Genomic DNA, 18,856 nt, shown 5'->3' on the forward strand with positions numbered 1-18,856 from the left:
TGTGTGGCTTATTTTACTCATCACTATACAGGCTTGTTTGTCCACCTATAGAGTTTATAGGCTGCCACTAGGTTGCAGCACCGTGGTGGCCCAGCATCGCTCACAGCAGCCTGAGCTCAGCATCCCACCCCCTGGTCCCTGGGGAGAGGGCAGTGTCTGGCAATAGCTGGCCAGAGTGTCCACCAGCTCACCCTACCAGTCAATCATCAGGCAGGACCTCTGTGCCTGCTCTCCTGGCCAAGAAAAGTGCTGGCTTGGGCTCGCTTGGTCCATCTCTGAGAGCCATCAGGGCAAAGGGCAGCTCTCCATCACTCATGGGCTTTAGACCTGAGGGTTGCTGGGTGGGGAGAGGCTGGAGGAGACCCTTCTGGGTGAGCTGGCTCCTGCCCTCTGCCACCAGAATGCAGGCTGCCGTCCCACTGGCACAACCAAGGACACAGTCTTGGATCAAGTGCTGGAAGCAGCCAGTTTTCTGCTTTGTCTCACAGATGAGTCAGAGTTGCTGGTGCAGCTGCCGGACAAGATGAGGCTGGACATTGCCATCGACGTGAACTACAACATCGTGAGCAAAGTGGCCCTCTTCCAGGTACCCTTTGCCAGGTGGGTCCTGGCTGGTGGAGCCTGCTATCCTGGCACAGACTAACGGCCCTGTTGGCTCTGTTTTGGCTCAGGGCTGCGACAGGCAGATGATCTTCGACATGTTGAAGCGGCTCAGATCTGTAGTCTACCTGCCTAATGACTACGTGTGTAAGAAGGTAATGAGGTGCTCGGGTGCCTTCCCATCCCCAGTGTCATTGCGGGGCTCTGCAGGGCACTAGAAGCAAAGCAGGACGGGGAAAGCCAAGCCTGGCCCATCCCTGGCACCCAGGCACTTCACAGGGAGGGAATTCAGAGCAAAACCATCCTGGTTTGCTGTGGGTCTTGTGCAGAGACTGACCTCTTCTGCTCCAGCCACGAACAGCAGGAGAGGTGTCTGCTGGAGGAGACTTTGGGATGCTCAGATGAGAATGCGGGGGAGTAAGAACTGTCAGGACAAAGTGTTTAGAGAGCTTGGAGAGGGCAGTATGGTCATGAGGGCTTCCAACAAGATGCAGGTTAGGGCATCCAGAAGGTCTCCCTGTTTCTGGGCACCCCTCACAGCACCCACCTTCACTGCAGGGAGAAATCGGCCGTGAGATGTACATCATCCAAGCGGGACAAGTGCAGGTGCTGGGAGGACCCGACGGCAAAACTGTGCTAGTGACTCTGAAAGCTGGATCTGTGTTTGGAGAAATAAGGTGAGGAGCCAGGAAAATAGAGCTGAGGGACTCTGGGTGGGAAGTGGGGAGATCAGCAACACCCTAATTAATCTTTGTGATTGAAAAGCCACGAACACTTAGCGGTGTCTGCTACCCAAATTACAGCGTTTTTCTTGGAGCTTTCCCACTATTTTGGTCATCGTGCTGTTTTCTGCCTGGGGAGTTAGTGACAGTGAGCAGAGGTGTGTGAGCGATGGGACAATGAATAAGAAATAAAACAGTCCCCCAGCCATTAATCTGCCCATTTCACAGGCAGGTAAAGTCCTGGACCAATTCATAACACAGTGAGAGAGTTTGCACCCCTACAGCCCGTCAGACACTAGACTAGTGTCTGTAAAATGCAACCTTTAAACCTTCAAACAGGCAAATAATTTTTAATTTTTTTAATTTGCCACGAAGATGATCAGAGGGATGGAGCACCTCTCCTATGAAGACAGGCTGAGGGAGCTGGGATTGTTCAGCCTGGAGAAGAGAAGGCTCCAGGGAGACCTTATAGCGGCCTTTCAATACCTGAAGGGTGCCTATAGAAGAGCTGGGGAGGGACTCTTTGCCAGCAGGTGTAATGATAGGACAAGGGGAAACGGTTTTAAGTTGGAAGAAAAAAGATTCAGATTAGATCTCGGGAAGAAATTTTTTACTATGAGGGTGGTGAGACACTGGAACAGGTTGCCCAGAGAAGCTGTGGCTGCCCCTGGAAGTGTTAAAGGCCAGGCTGGATGGGGCTTGGAGCAACCTGGTCTGGTGGGAGGTGTCCCTGCCCAGGGCAGGGGGGTTGGAACTAGATGATCTTTGAGGTCCCTTCCAACCCAAACCATTCTATGTTTCCATGATTCTATGATAATATAGCATGCCATGTCAGCATTTCCCAGCATTCTTTAAAAATTGGGCTTGGATAATTTGATTGGGAGTGAAAATTAAACTGTAAGGCCTCTGAAAGAGAGACATGAGGGGACACAATGGGAAAAGGGAGATTCTAAATGACAAGTGTTGTGCTGATCCCATTAATAACAGCGTTAACGTCTTGTTGTGTGTCCCTCAGCTTGCTGGCAGCAGGAGGGGGCAATCGCCGAACAGCAAACGTCGTGGCTCACGGCTTCGCCAACCTCTTCATTCTGGATAAGAAGGACCTGAATGAGATTTTGGTGCATTATCCAGAGTCTCAGAAGCTGCTGCGTAAAAAGGCCAAGTGCGTGTTGGGCTGCTGCTTTCTGCTAAATTTCTGCTGATTTCTACTAAAATACTCGCTTTAGTTTTTTATCATTACTTAGATTTGTTATTCTGTCCTTCCTAAGGTGTAAAAAATCCCTGTCCTTTAAAGTCTGATTTTTCTGCATTATAAAATCCATCTAACATAACATGTCCCCGGACTCTCTCCTTTTCCTTCCTGTAGGAAAATGCTGAAAAACAACAATAAACCCAAAGATGAAAAAGGAGCCCCTGGAGATTCCCTGATCATCCCTCCGAAAGCTGACACCCCAAAGCTCTTCCAGGCTGCCCTGGCTGCCACGGGGAGGATGGGGGGCAAGGGGCCACTGGCCCAACTCCGGTGGAGGCTGAAGGAGCTGAAGGCGATGCAGGCGATGCAGGTCAGTGCGGGGAGGATGGCAGTTTGGCTTTGCTACATTAGATGCAGAGTTGCAGGTCTCCCCAACCAGTTCCAAAGACTGCCATTTAGGTAGCTCAAAGGAGTGAGCTTGGGTCATCGGGGTATGACCTAGTGTGGGCAGATGGGGAGGGGTTGTCCAGCTTCTTACACGTAGCCTTGAGAGAACATCATTGTCCCACAGGGATTTGTTGTGCAACACAAAAGGGGAATACATTGATTTTTTTGCCCAGCTATGCTAAACCCAAGTCTAGTTTCTAGCTGGGCTATAGCCACAGATGAACATGTCTTCGTGCCACAGAGACAGAGCCACTTGTAATTAATTGATGTGCTGGTGGGACGGGGACAGCGGGGGCGGGGGGAGCTGCTGGGATCCAGCAGCCACAGCCCAGTCAATATTTCCAAAGCTTTCATGTCATGGTTGTGGCAGAGACCCCCCCCAGCAGGCACGCCATCCTGCCAGCTCTGTGTGAGCTGCAATGAAGTAGCCCTTGATTTTTTATCATGAGCAACTGAAAAAGAAAATTACTCTGCTCTTTTTTTTTTTTTTTTTTCCTTCCAAGTATCTCTGCTGAGCAGGTAAAAAAGGGTGCAGACCTTGTTGTTACTCTTCCCAGCATGGAGTTATGCAGACTATCATGTCTGGACATGTAACGGGAGGTGAAAGAGCAGCTGATAGGGAGTGTGTGGTGGCCTTGAGGCTGAGTAAATATCCAGGGAGACGCTGAGCATAACTGCATCTCTGCAGTCCTTCACAGAAGCACAATGAGCCTTCCCACCATGCGGGGCTTAACGCTAATAACCAGTTAAAAGCAGTAGGGAAGAGTGGTATACTGTGTTCCAGCTGGTAGCGGCAACAAGACCCATCACTGGAGGGTGCATGAATGAGGTGCTAACCCCGCTCATGGGGTTAGCAGGACCCCGTTAGAAGGGCATCTTTGTCCATGGCATGACTGTAGGTGAGCTTCCTGAGTCTCCTCTCCAAAGGAGGCTATAGGTCAGGGCAGTCTGGGGCTGCTCCCTCACAGCATCACCTCTGCCAAGCCTTTGCCCACACCACCCCTACAGATGCTTCAGGAGCAAATCAGAAGCTAGTGCAGGAGGGGTGAGAAAGCTCCATTGCACTCATCGCTACGCACTTCTCTCAAGATGTGCAAGGTATAATCCAGCTGCCTCCTCACAGGGGTCATCTTTGGCAGGTCCTGATGAGGTCCAGTGTGGTGAAACTTCACAAAACACCCAACTGGCTTTGCATACTGCAGACACTGGTTGGGGGTAGTGGACAAAGGTCTCCTCAGCTTGATTTTGCCTTTTTGTTTTTTTGGATTGCAGGATTCCGCTTTCAGTCCGATCCCACCGAAATCACCGGTGCACCGGAGATCACCTGTCACCTCCCACAAAGCAAGCACCCATCTGGGAGAAGAAATATTCTCAAAATCTTCTGACAGTTTAGTCACCATTCGTGTGATTCCCACGGTGCAAGAGGATGAAGAAATCCTTGCTGCTGAGATTTCAGAGAAAGAAGACGAAAAAGAAGAGAAATGAAAAACAAGCAGGTCCTGGGGCAGGACTAGGAGTCAGGCAAACACCTAGGGTAGAAGCTTTTTGTCGTTAACAATTTCCATGCAGTGGCTGTAGGCTTCGCTACATGCTGCTGTTAGGACCAGCCTTTCTTTTCTGCCTAGACCTTCACCCACTGTTGATAAAACCCACTGCTATATGAACCAGAATTATACAAGGTTTCCATGCTCTGGAGATCTCTTTTTATTGAGTGTCTTTATGAATATTCCCACTAAACATCAGGCCAACCCTCTTGCTTTGAAATCCAGCCTTACAGAGAGGGAGCCCTGAAGAAATATGGCTCTGGATGTTTAATGAGTGCTCAGATAAAGCGTGAAGAGTTATTCAACTCTGACAGCTGAGTCACTGCTTGGCCAGAAACAACCAGGGGAAAGAGGAAAAAAAAGGTTTCTCAAAAGTCCCTCTTGGGCTCAAGGTTGTTAGCAGTAACTGGAGAGTGATTCATCCAAAAAGGATGTGGACTATGCTCACAAGCCGAGCACAGATTGCATCGCGCTGTCCCGAGAAGGTCGAGGTCCATCTCAGTGTGCACGGACTGCGAGACACTTTGAGGGTCCCTGCATGGTGCCAAGACCACCCTGGGTTTGCTGCTGGGAAGAGGAGCTCCTCTCAGCCATCCACTCCAGAGTGGTAGTGGGCTCTCCATCACTGGTGGCTCTTACAGAGAGATTTGATGAGCATCTGTCAAGGATGGAGAAGCACAATCCTGGGTGAGGAGATGTTCCTGGAGACCCCTTCCAGCCCTGGGCTTCCATGGATGCACCAACCTGCCGCTGCTGGAGGGATAAACCAACTGCAGGAAGGGAGAAGCTGTGCTGGTTTAGAGCTGGAATCGGAAAGAGAAATGCAGTAAGGGCTCTCCTCTCCCAGCCACCATGGCAGTCAGGCCAGAGCCTGTAGTGCATAAGCAAGCGTGCATGAGTGTGCAGATGGTCACCTGCGCTCATTGCTGGACCTCAGTGATCTGCTACATTTCCAGCAGCCATTTCCAGCTGCTTTCAGTCACTTGGCTCTTTGCCATGTTTCTTATGGAGAAGCCACTCTGGTTTCGCTCATCACTGTGAGACGGGGCTCTTGTGAAAGTGAAAGCCCACTCCCAGTTGTGCAGGGATGGGAAGCCAAACACCTTCTCAACAGCCAGCATGCCCAGCTGATGGCTCCAGGTGTTGAGTCTTCCTCCAGCATCACCAGCTCCTTGCCTCCTCCTCGAACCCAGTGTCCATGGGAGCGAGCTGCTGGTGAGCTGAGAGGTGGCAAGCAGCAGCGGGTGAGATGGTGCTGGGTGAGATGACGCAGACCCTCTCCATGGATTTTGCTGGCCGGGTCACACCAGCACCACTTGCTCCATCCAGAAGAGCCGGTTTCCATCCTCAGGAGGAAAAGCTGGGGCAGGTTTTGCCAAAGGGAGCAGCCACAGCCAAGGAACTTCTGAGGTGTTCAGCAGATCCTGTGAGCGGAGCTGGGCTCTTCACGGCAGGTGTCAGCCCCTCTACGTGGGTCATCCCTCTTTCCATCAGCACCCTGGGGCTCATCTTCACCACTGACGGGGGCTTCTGATTTTGTTGCATTTTTTCACTCTCTTGCAAACTCGATGGCTTTCTGTGGCAGAAAAAGCCAGGATATATGTTAGTGTTAATTAACCATGCCTTGCTCTCTTTTAAACAAATTTAAATGAGCCACAGGAGGGTCTGAAGCCACCACTGCCCTAAATGGTGCAGGGGAAAACCTGGACTCACCCATACCTCCCTAAATACTTCTCATCCCTTGCAAGTGGTTTCCTGCTGCGCAGAAGGTTTTGGTGGGGAGTACGAAGTCTGTTTTGTTTTGTTTTTTTTTCCCCCACTATATAAATATTTATATAATCAAACCAGGAAACTTGTAAAAGTCAAACTGGGGTTCAGATTTGCTTCTACGATTTGACATGGTTTAGAAAAAATGTTTAAATAAACAGTGGGCTGTAATGGCTTTCGTAACTCACTATATCTACAATAAATACCATGCAGATTACCCTTCATTTACTGTGGAATTATTTCAAAATTCCAGTTGCTTTCCATCTTTTTGCTCACTGATGCACTGATAAAGCCAGGAAAGTCCCCACCAATTTTCCAATAAACTTTTTTAGAGGCTCAGAGGTCACATAATACTACCAGTAGAATTGTGGTATATTTTTAATCACCAGAAGGAGGGGTAAACGCTTTATTAAATAGTTAATACTTGCATGAAGATCTTAAGTTTTCAAGATGCAGCATTAGATGGTGATGGATACATAACTGGTAATTCTGGAACCGCATGGAAATTTTAAATTATCCTCCTCTGCGATCTGTTTATGGCTTTAGTTCTTTGGAGAGATTATTCTCCAGGTAATAATTAAGGTCAAAGTAGGGTTGGGCTTACAGGCTGGGTAGGAGAGTTGAGCTCAGATCTATTTGCTGTGCAGGACTATTTAGAAACGAGAGGTCAGCTAAGAGATGGGCAACTTGTTCAATGCCTCTTGTTTTGAGAGTTGCCATATATTGGCTTTCTGCAGAATTCTGTAATTCCATTAATTTATCAGTTTTGCTGTATTTGGAATGGGCTCCCTTTGCTATTTGTTCCTATTAAATATCTTGCAGCACGCACTTCCCACAGTTCTGTTTCTTCCACTGCCCTTGTAATGTTCCTGATGGATTTGGTAACGCTCTGTGTACCTTTACTGCATTTCTTATTAGCTTTTGCTCATTCTGCTTTGATGTCCTTAAGCATTGGCTCAATCCAATATGGAATCCTCTAATAATATAATGCAGTATTTGGGGGATCTTGCTGGGCAGTTGCTTATTGCCAGTCCAGCACCCTGGAAATTCTGCGTTGCAGTCTTCCTCCTGACATATTTCTGATTAATGGATTTCTCAGAGGTGCATATCCATAGAAACCAGGTTTTCTTGCAACGATATTTTAGCTGTTGCTGCTTTTGATTGAAAGAATTGGAATATATAGCTGTTGAAGGAAGCAGCAGAGCTTGCTGTTGTTGGATCTGTATGAATGTGGTTTTTTGCATCACTATCACAAGTAGCATCTTTACTGGAGGCTTTATACATAATGTTTTAATATATAATTACAGCCTTTTTAATAGAGAGAGATATATACTTTTCATACTGGAGAGGTGTTCATGTTCCTTATTGCCTCTGCTGTTATGTCTTTCAGAAAAGTGATACTGATTTAATGTTTTGTATGAAGTTAGAGAAGACAAACATGTCTCATTAAAAAAATCAACTTACAAAAGGAATAATATAACCCGCCACAGTCACCTGACTGTGGAGCAATCTGTTCTCCTCTGGATAGAAACAGGGCAGGTAGCTTCTCTGTATTTCTAGTCGGAGCAATCTTTTAAAAAGATTAAGTGCAATTGCAGGTTAATCACTGATAAGGTTATAACGAAAGTAAAAACATAAGCAGGTTTGGGGATTAGACTCTGGTCTAGAGAGAAATTGCAAGATAAATGGAAAACCTAGTTAAATGGTGTTTAATTAGAAAGCCTGAAATAAAATTAAGCACTTAACCTGGAAACCTGGAGACCTTGACCAGCAGGACTTGGTCCTGATTCTGGGAACAGTCTGTAAACCACTTTTTCTGCCTATATATATTTTTTCTGTTCTGTACATCTGCTTTGAGTCCACGGTTGCAATTAAATCCCCCTGAATCCCTTTTACCTTCCTCTAAAATGGAGCCAATAAGAGCCTGGTTTTCTCTGCTCTGAACACACAGCTCCTTTTAAGTGCAGCAATGGAGTTAACACTCTGGAAAAAAGGCCAGACCACACTCAGGGAAGGGGTGGCACAAAAGGACACAAGCCAACGTGTGCCCTCGCCAGTGTTTATTAGCAGCAGCTTAGGCTTAGCTGGGGCTGGATGACATTTTTCCTTTTCTCATTGTTTCCGCATTCTTATTTTGGGATGAAATTTTCCAACTTTGGTTCATGCCCTAGGGTGAACGTCTTAGGGAGAGCTGAGCAATATCCAGTGGGTTGGGTTTGAGTCATCTGAAGAAGGAAAGCCTAGATACCTAGGCTTATGTTATTTCATGCATTTTTTTTCTGCTTTTAGAAGTCACTTGATGCATGAGAAGAGCTGGAAGCTGATCAGTTGAAGTCTAAAACCCTTTTTCTTGGATAAATTGGAAGGCATTTGGGGAGATGTGTAAACAACTGGAAAAGTGACACAGATCAGGTTGTGGAGATGCCATCTGGGGGCCAGGGGACATCCCTGCCACCATGGACTGTGACATCCAGGGGACAGCATGGCCCAGCGTGCTTCAGACATTTCACAGGTGCCCTCTTTGCAAGCTTGAGCTCACCAGGACAGCCACCACTGCCCTTCCAGCTGCAACAGCCCAGGAGCAGTGCCCGGCTCTGCCTCCACACCGCACCATCAGCCCCTGTGCCAGCGTCCCTTTGCATCCCAGAACCTCCCATGTATCGTGTGTCTCACCGTGGACGGTCCAGATTCACCCCACGGTGAGCATCCCGTGGGCAGTGCCATGCCACTCTTGTCCTAGCACTAACTGGAGGAATGAAGACCAGCCAGACTAGTTACTCCTTCTAGATAAGAGGCTCTTTTGTGCTGCAGAAATGCCAATATCACGTGAAAAATCTCCCCGCTGCCATGGTTACCAGCTGCCGTCACAGCCGCTGGCGAGAGGGGATTCGTAGCATTGACAGGGCTTCTGGTCGCCCCTTCCCAAGGGGAAACTCCAGCCATAAAACCTACACCGTGCCCCAAAAGCAGGGGAGACCTCTGGCAGGGCTGCCCAGCCCTCCCCAGGGTGAGCTGGCCACACTGGGATGCTCAGAGCACACTGAGAGCCCAGTGTCACTGCCCTGCCCCTGGGCACGAGGACCTGGGCTTTATAAATTCCTCATAAATAACCTGAAATATTATTTAAAAAGCGAGAAAACAGTGCCATGGCCTGGGCGGGCAGAGAGCAACTCTGCCTCATTTCCTGTTTTTCTGGTGTTTAGGAACAACTTGACCTCTTGGCGCTCTCTCTTTTTACACTAAAGCGCTTCCCATTAAAGTGCTTTCCTGAACACTAATTAGGGTGGTTTTCCTTTTGTAAATTAGCCTGATATGATCTGTGAGTCTTGGCAGGCACCCTCCATAGCAGGAAACAAGGTCTTTGCATTTGATCACTGTTTATTTTGCAAATCTCCCCAGTTTTAGTGTTCTTTGCTGCCTCCTAGAACGTGCTCGCAGGTGGAGATTAGTGGGAGAGAAATGGGGCTTCCCAGCTTGCCTGCCTCGAAAAACAGGAGAGATTTGGTGCTTCAGAAGCCCTGGGGTGGTCTGGGCACATAGGAGCCCTTTCTGCTGAGCTCCATCCCATCCCATCCCATCCCATCCCATCCCATCCCCTTCCCACATTGTGCAGTGGAGGAGCAGGTCCGCAAGGAGAGACACTGGCTGAGCCAACCTTTAAACAGGCGATAGAAAATAAGTAATCCAATTTACACACTTGTTCTGTGCAATTAAACCACTTCTTTTGACTATCATCAGAGCAGCAGACCCAAACAACCGTGAACCCATCTAAATCTGGGTGTCTGCAGAGGGAAGAAAGTCCACCTACTTGCTGATGCTACTAAATTGGTTGTGTCAGCAATTTGCCCAGGACCAATGGTGTTCAGGTGGGGATGGACTTTAATCAGCTCTCGTTTTCTTAATGCATTGGCAGATGGGAGTGGAAGGGACATTGCTTTCTCCATCTCCAGTCACAGATAGGGCAGAGCTGCCAGAGGTTTGCACGGGCTGAGAAATTCAGTGGCGAAAGTGGTACTGGGTGTGAGGAGCCGTCTCTGACTTTGCTCAAGTGGAGCATCCCTGGGCACCCCTGCCACTTCGGCTCTGTATCAGCTGCTGGAACCCTCTGGGACTGGGCACCACTATGGACCATCTTTACAAAAGGTCCTTAACAAGGCAAGAGGAGAGCTGCTAGAGGGCTTCGTGCAGGGGATTGGGACGGAGTTGACAAAGTCCCTGACGAAAAGGCAACGATTTCTCAGTGCCAGCATGCCAGCCGCGGGGCACCATGTGTGGAAGAGCACCGTGAAGCATCATCCCACCCCAGAGAGCTGCTGCCAGCATTGGCCACGCGAAGACAGCCACACCAGCCTGGCTCACTCCCAGGGTCTTGGAGGAGCTTACGGTGGGGTACCCAGAGCTCAGCCCCCTTTTCCCAGGCTGTGTGGAGCTATGCACACCCTGTGTGCGCTGGCTGGGCTGTCGGTGCAGGGCTGGAGCAAGGGGAGCAGCAGGAGGAGCCGGATGCGGGCTGCAGACAGCATCCCTGCCTGTGGCGAGGAGGGCGAGAGGCACAGCCTTGGTGGGGATCTCTGCCTACCTGCAGGCACCGTGTGGAGACTGACACATGGAGGAGGATGCTTCCAAAAACTATGCCCAGGACCAGGGCTGGCCTGGCTGGGTCCACAGGTGAGAGTGGTGGGGTGAAGCTGGGGGTGAGTGGGCAGAGGCTGCATCAAAAGCAAAGCCTGGGGCTGAAAACCAGCAAAATGCGTTCTGGATTGGAGTAGGTTCTGTGCCTCGATGTTTGCACATAGGCTCTGTATTTCTTCTGCTGCTGTTTCCCAAGGGGTTAAATAAGCAGCACTTTTTGGCTGCTGGGTTGAAGGTGAGCTAAATAGAGATGTGTGAGCCCCAGAGAGCCCTGGTCCCACCTCGCGCAGGATGCTTAGCTCACTGGCCATGCAGTCCCTCCTTGTCTACCGTTTCTTTCTCCATCTCGTCCTTATTTTTTCACCCAGCACCTCTCTAGGATCCCCAAATAGACCTGAAAGCCCAGGAAGGTTTGCATGAAATAAAGCAGCGAGCTGGCAGTTATTCCATGTCAGTCTGGGTACACCCTCCCGCCGGCTCCTCCTTCCTGCGCTGCCAAATTTTCCTTACTGTCTCCTTGTTTTTCCAGTTGCGAGTGATCTCCTGGCAGAGAGGACTTGGGTTCACCCTTCATATCCCACTCCTTTCTAAGGCATATGCAGAAAAATACGGGTGTGGGTCTGATCTTCTTCGTAAAGACAAATTAAATCTGCTCACGCAGCGCCGGGTGCAGGTAGCAGAGCCAAAGCCTGTGGATGTTTAATATTCATTTGGTGTAGACTTAAAAGTTCTTTTAGTTTTCTAAAATAGCCTTGCACAGCACTGTGCTGCTCTGTTTCCCCTAAACCTTCCCAGGAGGACGGAACTGAACTCTTCCTTTGATTGTCTCCCCAACTTCCACTGGCTTAGCTGAGATGCAGAAGACCCTCACTGGGTGTAAAAACTGCTCTGAGGACAGACCCTGGCACTTTATTTGCAGTTTTCAATTCTGTAGCCTGCTGCAACAGAATGATGTCTTTGAAACAGCAACACAGGAACACAAAATTAAGCTTTTATGTTGAAACAGGATGAGTTTCTGCGGTAGTCATTCATCTATTTGTGTGTTAAGTTTTTTAGAGAAAAAAAATAGCTTTCTCTGTAAAATTTTGGCAGAGAGATTCACAGATCTCTTTGGTGACTCTTTCTATTAACTGAGTGCCGTTTTCTTCACCATCTCAAGTATACCTTAGAAGAATAAAGAATGAGAATATGGTCCCATTCGGATCCACAATAATTACATCACCATCAAATACGTTTCAGTAAGTTAAACTAGAAAGATGCCACCCTTGCTCCTTTTTAAGCAGGTAGCCATGATAGCATGGTGTGGGCTGGCATGCTCTGGTGCAGGGAAGATCACAGCAGGGAAGGGATCACCTGGCAGTACATGGAGGCCGTGGGAGCATCCCTGTGGTGCCAGGGAAATGGGGGGTCAGATGCAGATGGGCACCTGGGCATCACCAAGGGGCTTTGCTGATGCTCCCCTGGTGCTGCAGGGCTCTGAGCTGCCTCCCCCATGCAAAGATAGGGACATACATTATATATAATATGTGTCAATAATGCACGGGTGGATAATGTTTCAGTCCCACTGGAGGACTTTTGGTGTCAAAGCTGCAGAGCGGTGATGGTACAGCATCCCTGTACACACTGGTGCTGAGACATGGTGGGACAAGCGGAACAGCTGGACTGTGCCCACAAGAACATCCCTAGGGCACACAGAATCATAGAATAGTTTGGGCTGGAAAGGACCTTTAAAGGCCGTCTAGTCCAACCCTGCTGCCGTGAGCAGGGACATCTTCAACTAGATCAGGTTGCTCAGAGACCTGTCCAGCCTGCCCTGAAATGTTTCCAGGGATGGGCATCTCTGACTCCTCTGGGCAACCTGGGCCAGTGTCTCACCAACTTCAGCGTAAAAAATTTCTTCCATCTATCTAGTCTAAATCTTCCCTCTTTCACCGTCTAGTCCAACCCTGCTGCCGTGAGCAGGGACATCTTCAACTAGATCAGGTTGCTCAGAGACCTGTCCAGCCTGCCCTGAAATGTTTCCAGGGATGGGCATCTCTGACTCCTCTGGGCAACCTGGGCCAGTGTCTCACCAACTTCAGCGTAAAAAATTTCTTCCATCTATCTAGTCTAAATCTTCCCTCTTTCAGTTTAAAACCATTACCCTTGTCCTATCACCACAGGCCCTACTAAAATTTGGTATCCATCTTTTCTGTAGCCCCTTGAGGGACTGGAAGGGCCTGCCCTGAAATGTTTCCAGGGATGGGCATCTCTGACTCCTCTGGGCAACCTGGGCCAGTGTCTCACCAACTTCAGCGTAAAAAATTTCTTCCATCTATCTAGTCTAAATCTTCCCTCTTTCAGTTTAAAACCATTACCCTTGTCCTATCACCACAGGCCCTACTAAAATTTGGTATCCATCTTTTCTGTAGCCCCTTGAGGGACTGGAAGGGACTCTAAGGTCTCCCCGGAGCCTTCTCTTCTCCAGGCTGAACCCCCCCAACTCTCTCAGCCCCCCCTCCCAGCAGAGACAGCCCTCCCAGCATCTCCGGGGCCTCCTCTGGCCCCGCTCCAACAGTTCCATGTCCTTCTGCTGTTGGTGGCCCCAGAGCTGGAGGCAGCACTGGGGGGGTCTCCCCAGAGCAGAGCAGAGGGGCAGAATCCCCCCCATCCATCCCTCTCCCTGCTGGCCATGGGGCTGGGGATGCAGCCCAGGGTGCGGGGGGTTTCTGGGCTGCCAGCATACATTGCCGACTCGTGTTGAGCTTCTCACCCACCAACACCCCCAAGTCCTTCTTGGCAGATCTGCTTTCCATCCCTTCGTCCCCAGCCTCTGCTGATACTGGGGGTTGCCCTGACCCAGGTGCAGGACCTCATGAGGCTCCCACAGGCCCACCTCTCCAGCCTGTCCAGGTCCCTCTGGATGGCATCCCTTCCCTCAGGTGTGCCAACTGCACCACTCAGCTAGGTGTTGTCCCCAAACTAGCTGAGAGTGCGCTTGATCCCACTGTCATTTATGAAGATATTAAGCAGTATTGGTCGCAGGATGGACCCCTGAGGGACATCACTTGTCACCGATCTCCATCTGGACACTGACCCTCTTGATATGACCATCCAACCAATTCCTCATCCACCCACATTAAAATCTATAGGTGACACAGAGTGCTCCGAGGAGCCAGTGGCAGCAGCACCAGCAGAGCTGTCCCCATGCCAGGACAGACTCACAGTGGGATTTTGCAGACAGCTCAATATTGAACAATCAAAACCAGTTAGCGGGAGGCTATTCAATTCCACTGGAGAATATCCTGACTCTTTTGCATATTCATCTTCTTATTGGGTGCAGCTTTCACGCTGCAGTCAGGATGCAGCTGAACCTGCCCTGTGGATCACCTGCCATCACAGTGTTTTCCTTTACATGGGTGCATTTCCTTTACGACCACAGGGTATTTTCCTCTTCCCTGTAGAGGCTCCACTGATTTACTGGTGCCCATGCCTAAACCAGCTGGATATTGTTATGAGCCTTGCATTCCTCCCCTGCCCCTGGCATGGCACAGCCACTAACATCAGCCCTGAAACTCTGTTCCCTAAATTATTCAGAGTTACTGATTTTGCTTCATTTATTCTCCAAAGTCAAGCACGCTTTGGAGGGCACTAAAAGTAAATGGGTTTGCTGAAAACAGGATGTATTTTTTAAAGGTCGTTCCCATCGCTTTTTGCCCGTGCAGAGGAAGTTGAACCCTGCCTTGGCACACTGTCACCGGTGTCACCCAGCCAGGGTCAGGGGCTTGGTGGTACCCTGCGGGCTTGACTTCAAGGAGGACATGAGCAGCAACAGTGAAAAAACTAAAAAAAAAAATACCTACCTGCAGTTTCTATCTTCACACATTTTATTTTAATGACAAAGAATTACAGAAAGAACCCAAGGTCCCAGACGGAGGGTCCCAAGGATGCCTCATAAACGAGAGGATGGCTGGAAGGCTCCTGCCAGACCAGGATGTCCAGGACCTCCTGCTTGGGATGCAATGATCTTTCCAGCACAGCCTCAATTTTTATTTGCTGAATCATAGAATCACAGAATCATTCAGGTTGGAAGAGACCCTTGGGATCATCGAGTCCAACCATCTACCCTACTCTACATAGTCCTCCCCTACACCATATCCCTCAGTACCCCATCTAAATGTCCCTTAAACACATCCAGGGATGGTGACTCAACCACCTCCCTGGGCAGCCTGTTCCAATGCCCGACCACTCTTTCTGTGAAAAATTCCTTCCTAATGTTCAGTCTAAACCTCCCCTGTTGGAGCTTGAAGCCGTTCCCTCTCGTTCTGTCCTTAATTACCTGTGAGAAGAGGCTAGCCCCAACCTCTCTACAGTGTCCTTTCAAGTAGTTGTAGACAGTGATGAGGTCTCTCCTCAGCCTCCTCTTCCTCATAATAAAATGTACTGGATGGAATTGACTTGGTATCAAGCTGCCTCCCTTGCTGTGTCCGCTCAAACCAGCAGTTTTAGCCTCAGCTGGGACACCTCGTGCATATTTTTAGCCTTGTTTCTAAGAAGTGCTTTAGAAGCAGGAGCCGTATTGGTTAATGCCGTGAAACATTAATGACTGAGCAGGTGAGCTGCAGTCCTGCAGAGCAGCTTGATCCTGGCGTGGGGCAGGATGAGCCCAGCCGTGCTTTGCCTGGGGGAGAGCACCAGCATTAAAACCAAACCCAAGTCGTACCTGAAGCCAGCTGAAAAATATGGCAAAGAGAAAAGGTAGGTAAAAGGGAGACATGGAGGCTGAGGTTTTGGTTAGATGGCTCTGCAATGCAGTCCGGGGCGGGAAATTCAGAGTGGAGGAAAGAGCCCTCTGGCTGATGGCTGATACATCTTGCAGAGTAGGGATTTTTCTCTCTCAGAATGCAATAGGTTGAAAAAGATGTTGCTTTTGTCATTTGCTTAATCTAAAGGAGATTTGGGGAGGGGGCAGGGACGGACCCAGGCAGAGCTGAGCTGTGGCGTGCAGCAGCTCCCAGCTGGACTGGCTGTCTCCTCGGCTTTGGACCGGCTCCACGCTGTCCTGGGCTTCTCCCTCCTGCCCCAGCAGCCCAGACCTGGCCGGGGGGTTTGGCCGGGGGGGCTGACCGAAGCAGTGACGAGCCCCCCCGCCACCACCCGAAGCTGCTGCCAAGGCTGGTGGGATCCCAACACACTGGATTTCAGTAGCGATCCTCAACACCCCTCCCCAGCTCTCGCTCCCCACCCAGCTCAATGCAACCCTATCTTGAGGATCTGAGCCTCCGGGTTGAATTAATTCAGCTGTTGAACTTTAAAATGAGTATTAAATTTCTCAGGAGCATGCTAAGACTTAATTAAAACCCCAATCCTTGTGTGAAATGACGATGTCGGAACGTAGGGGGTTTGTTCCTGCTTTGGTAAGCGTTTCATGTCAGCTTGGCAAAGGGTGCCTCAGCAATGCTAAAAAATCCCCTCACCTCCTCAAGGAGGAGCAAAATTAGAATAATGAGCTGGGTTATAATTAATTGTGCTCTGGGGACACGTTCTCACAATGTCTGGTGCTTCTGGTGGGAATTTTTTACAGGAAGCATCCCAGTATACAAGAGGCTCCAGGTATGCTCCTGCCTGCATTGCTGGACTAGGTTATTGGGTTGCTCAAAGGGAGAGGAGGGGGAGTTAGAATTTTGCTGGGAATCGGGGGATTTTTTAGCTGTCTATGTGGTTAAATATTTGCTCGAGGCAGAACAAATGCCTAATGCGAAAGGCCCCACTCAGCGATGTGTTTCGATTACTGGAGCTTCCCTTCACCCAAGTAAAAGGCGAATTAACCTGCCTGATTTAACAGTGTCACAGCAGTGATGCTTTTTTGGCTGCAGGAAAGGCTGGCTTAAAAGCAAAGAGCTAAACCCACACCGGGTCAGTGTGCCCCGTGGGGGGCTGGTGCCACCGGTGCCACCCGCGGAGGGTAGTTGTCTTCTAGCACCAGTGGCCACCAACACATGGAGCCTCCCTGCTACCTGCTGGGCTCTGGCAGGAGGGTGCTGCTGGCGCCGAGCCCTGCGGGCCACTGCCTTCTCTCTGCCTGCCTGCAAAGCAGCCTTTCTAAAAATACCTTCGGCGATGTCGTCAGCTAGTGCTTGCTCAGGTCACAGAGACGTGACATCCAAGAAAAGGAGAGCCAGAGCATCACTGAGGGACCAGGCTGAGATTCTCCTGGAGCGGATGGGGAGATGGGCGCACGAGCAGGGTACCAGCTGCCCGCACGGGCTCCTGTGCTGTCCCACTGCCTGAAGCCCCCCCAGCTCGCCCGGGAAGGAGTGGGCGTCCCATGGGATTTACAGCACGCCCTTGAGCATCACAGCCAAAGGAAACAGAGCTTGGCCACCGGCGGGCATCCAGCCCTGAATCCCTGGGGATGCTGTCCCTGGTGTGCTGGGGCTGCCAAAAACCAGCCCTGCGGCTCAGAGGGTGGGGGAGCTTAATGTGGGTTGGCACAAAACCCCATCTGAAGTTTTGCTCCATGCTTATTCATGAAGTTATTTTTCTAAACTGGTGAATTCGCACATACGCCTGCTTAATTTAGATTTATTTGATGTAATTGATACAACTTAGGTGCATGGCATAATTGCAATAGCATTAAAAACCTGAAGCATTCAAAAGTCAGAAAATTACTCACCAGTTAAAGTAATTAACATAAACATTTATTTTACCCTTGCAGCTCATAAATGAAGTCAGTGATGATATGGCATTACAGTTGTTATCGGGAAGTAGAAAGTAACTTTACGTGTGTTAGTATTATCACCAAACCAGCTGAAGGAGCTGAGCAGATAATAGAATATTTATGCAAATCAGCACAACTGCTTAGGGCCTCTATGGGTACGTATATATAGATATGTGTGTGTGTGTATGTATAGGCACACACCCATCCATCCACAGCGAGGGCTCTGCGCTGGGGATGCCAATAAGCCCAGGCTGAAGGGAAGGAGAGGTGCTGCTGTGCAGATGCCGGGAGGTTTTTGCTGTGCTGGCTGGGGGACAGCCAGACGGGCAGAGTGGCTTTTGCTTCCACCATGGGTTGTCCCCCCCACAGTGACTTCCCCTCATCCCCCATGTGTGGAGCTGGCTTGTGGCAGGGGAGGGGGCGGCAGCGTGTCCTGGGGGGCACTCTCTGAGGATGCCCAAGAGGGAGATGCTGGGATGAAAGCACAAGGCTGAATGAATCCTTCTCCAAACCCAGCCAGGAGTGAGCGAAAGGCTGTGATTGAGGTGGGAAGTGCCAGACCCCCCTGCCCGAGGGGAAGACACCCTGCTGACGGGCAGAGCCTTCGCCTTCCTGGCACCAAACCTGTACCTCCCAAGGGATGGCTACCCCTGCACCCCCAAACCTGCCCAGGACCCCTGCGTCCCTCGGGTTAGCCCCACATCAGGCATGCGGACGTGAGCCATCAGCACGGGGCACCCGCTGCTGCCACGGATGCCAAGTTAAGTTTTGTTGTGGGAAATATCCGGTACTGCCAGTTAATTACCATGAACGAGTCATGAGTAACTGGTGTCACCCAAACCAGCCATTAGCATAACGATCGCGTGTGCAATACGGGCAGGTAGATACAAATCACGCTCTAAAAATGCCTATAAATCATATTTAAAGCAGAAGGTTTTGTTGCCTTTCCAACACCGGGGCCTTTGGGAGGCTCTTGGGATATGCTGTGCCCTTTTCTTCACGCCTGCAGGTTAGAAACAGGTTGTTTTTCCAGTGAAATCCGGGTCCTCAGGCCCCGCTAAGCCCAGGTGCCAGTCAGCAGGGGTGCCCGGGGGTGCCCTGGGGGGGGATGCCCTGGAGGGGGGGAGCGGTGGGGATTTGTGGTGGCCACGATTTGTCCCCACGGTCCTCGATGTGCGGGGTCACCGGCACCACCGTTCCCTTCTTGGGGGGGCTGGTGGCTCTGTCCCCTGGTGGAGCTGCCCTGAGGGGG

The 18,856-nt window shown here is 50.2% G+C and overlaps 2 protein-coding genes across 2 annotated transcripts in view; both read left to right on the forward strand.

The window, feature by feature from the left end:
* The window catches only part of CNGB1 (cyclic nucleotide gated channel beta 1), a 27,729-nt gene extending 21,250 nt beyond the window's left edge, over window positions 1-6,479 (forward strand). Inside the window, exons 28-33 of the mRNA XM_014946881.1 lie at window positions 489-586; window positions 672-755; window positions 1,159-1,277; window positions 2,338-2,484; window positions 2,689-2,884; window positions 4,234-6,479. Coding sequence (XP_014802367.1) covers window positions 489-586; window positions 672-755; window positions 1,159-1,277; window positions 2,338-2,484; window positions 2,689-2,884; window positions 4,234-4,446 — 857 coding nt within the window. The 3' untranslated portion in view covers window positions 4,447-6,479. The remainder of the gene's footprint in view (window positions 1-488; window positions 587-671; window positions 756-1,158; window positions 1,278-2,337; window positions 2,485-2,688; window positions 2,885-4,233) is intronic.
* A 9,028-nt stretch (window positions 6,480-15,507) lies between these two features.
* KIFC3 (kinesin family member C3) overlaps window positions 15,508-18,856 on the forward strand; it is a 21,085-nt gene continuing 17,736 nt past the window's right edge. Inside the window, exon 1 of the mRNA XM_014947118.1 lies at window positions 15,508-15,641. The gene's annotated coding sequence lies outside the window, so the exon portion shown is untranslated. The remainder of the gene's footprint in view (window positions 15,642-18,856) is intronic.

The sequence above is a fragment of the Calidris pugnax genome, unplaced genomic scaffold (genome assembly GCF_001431845.1).
Source record: "Calidris pugnax isolate Ruff unplaced genomic scaffold, ASM143184v1 scaffold30, whole genome shotgun sequence".
NCBI lineage: Eukaryota > Metazoa > Chordata > Aves > Charadriiformes > Scolopacidae > Calidris > Calidris pugnax.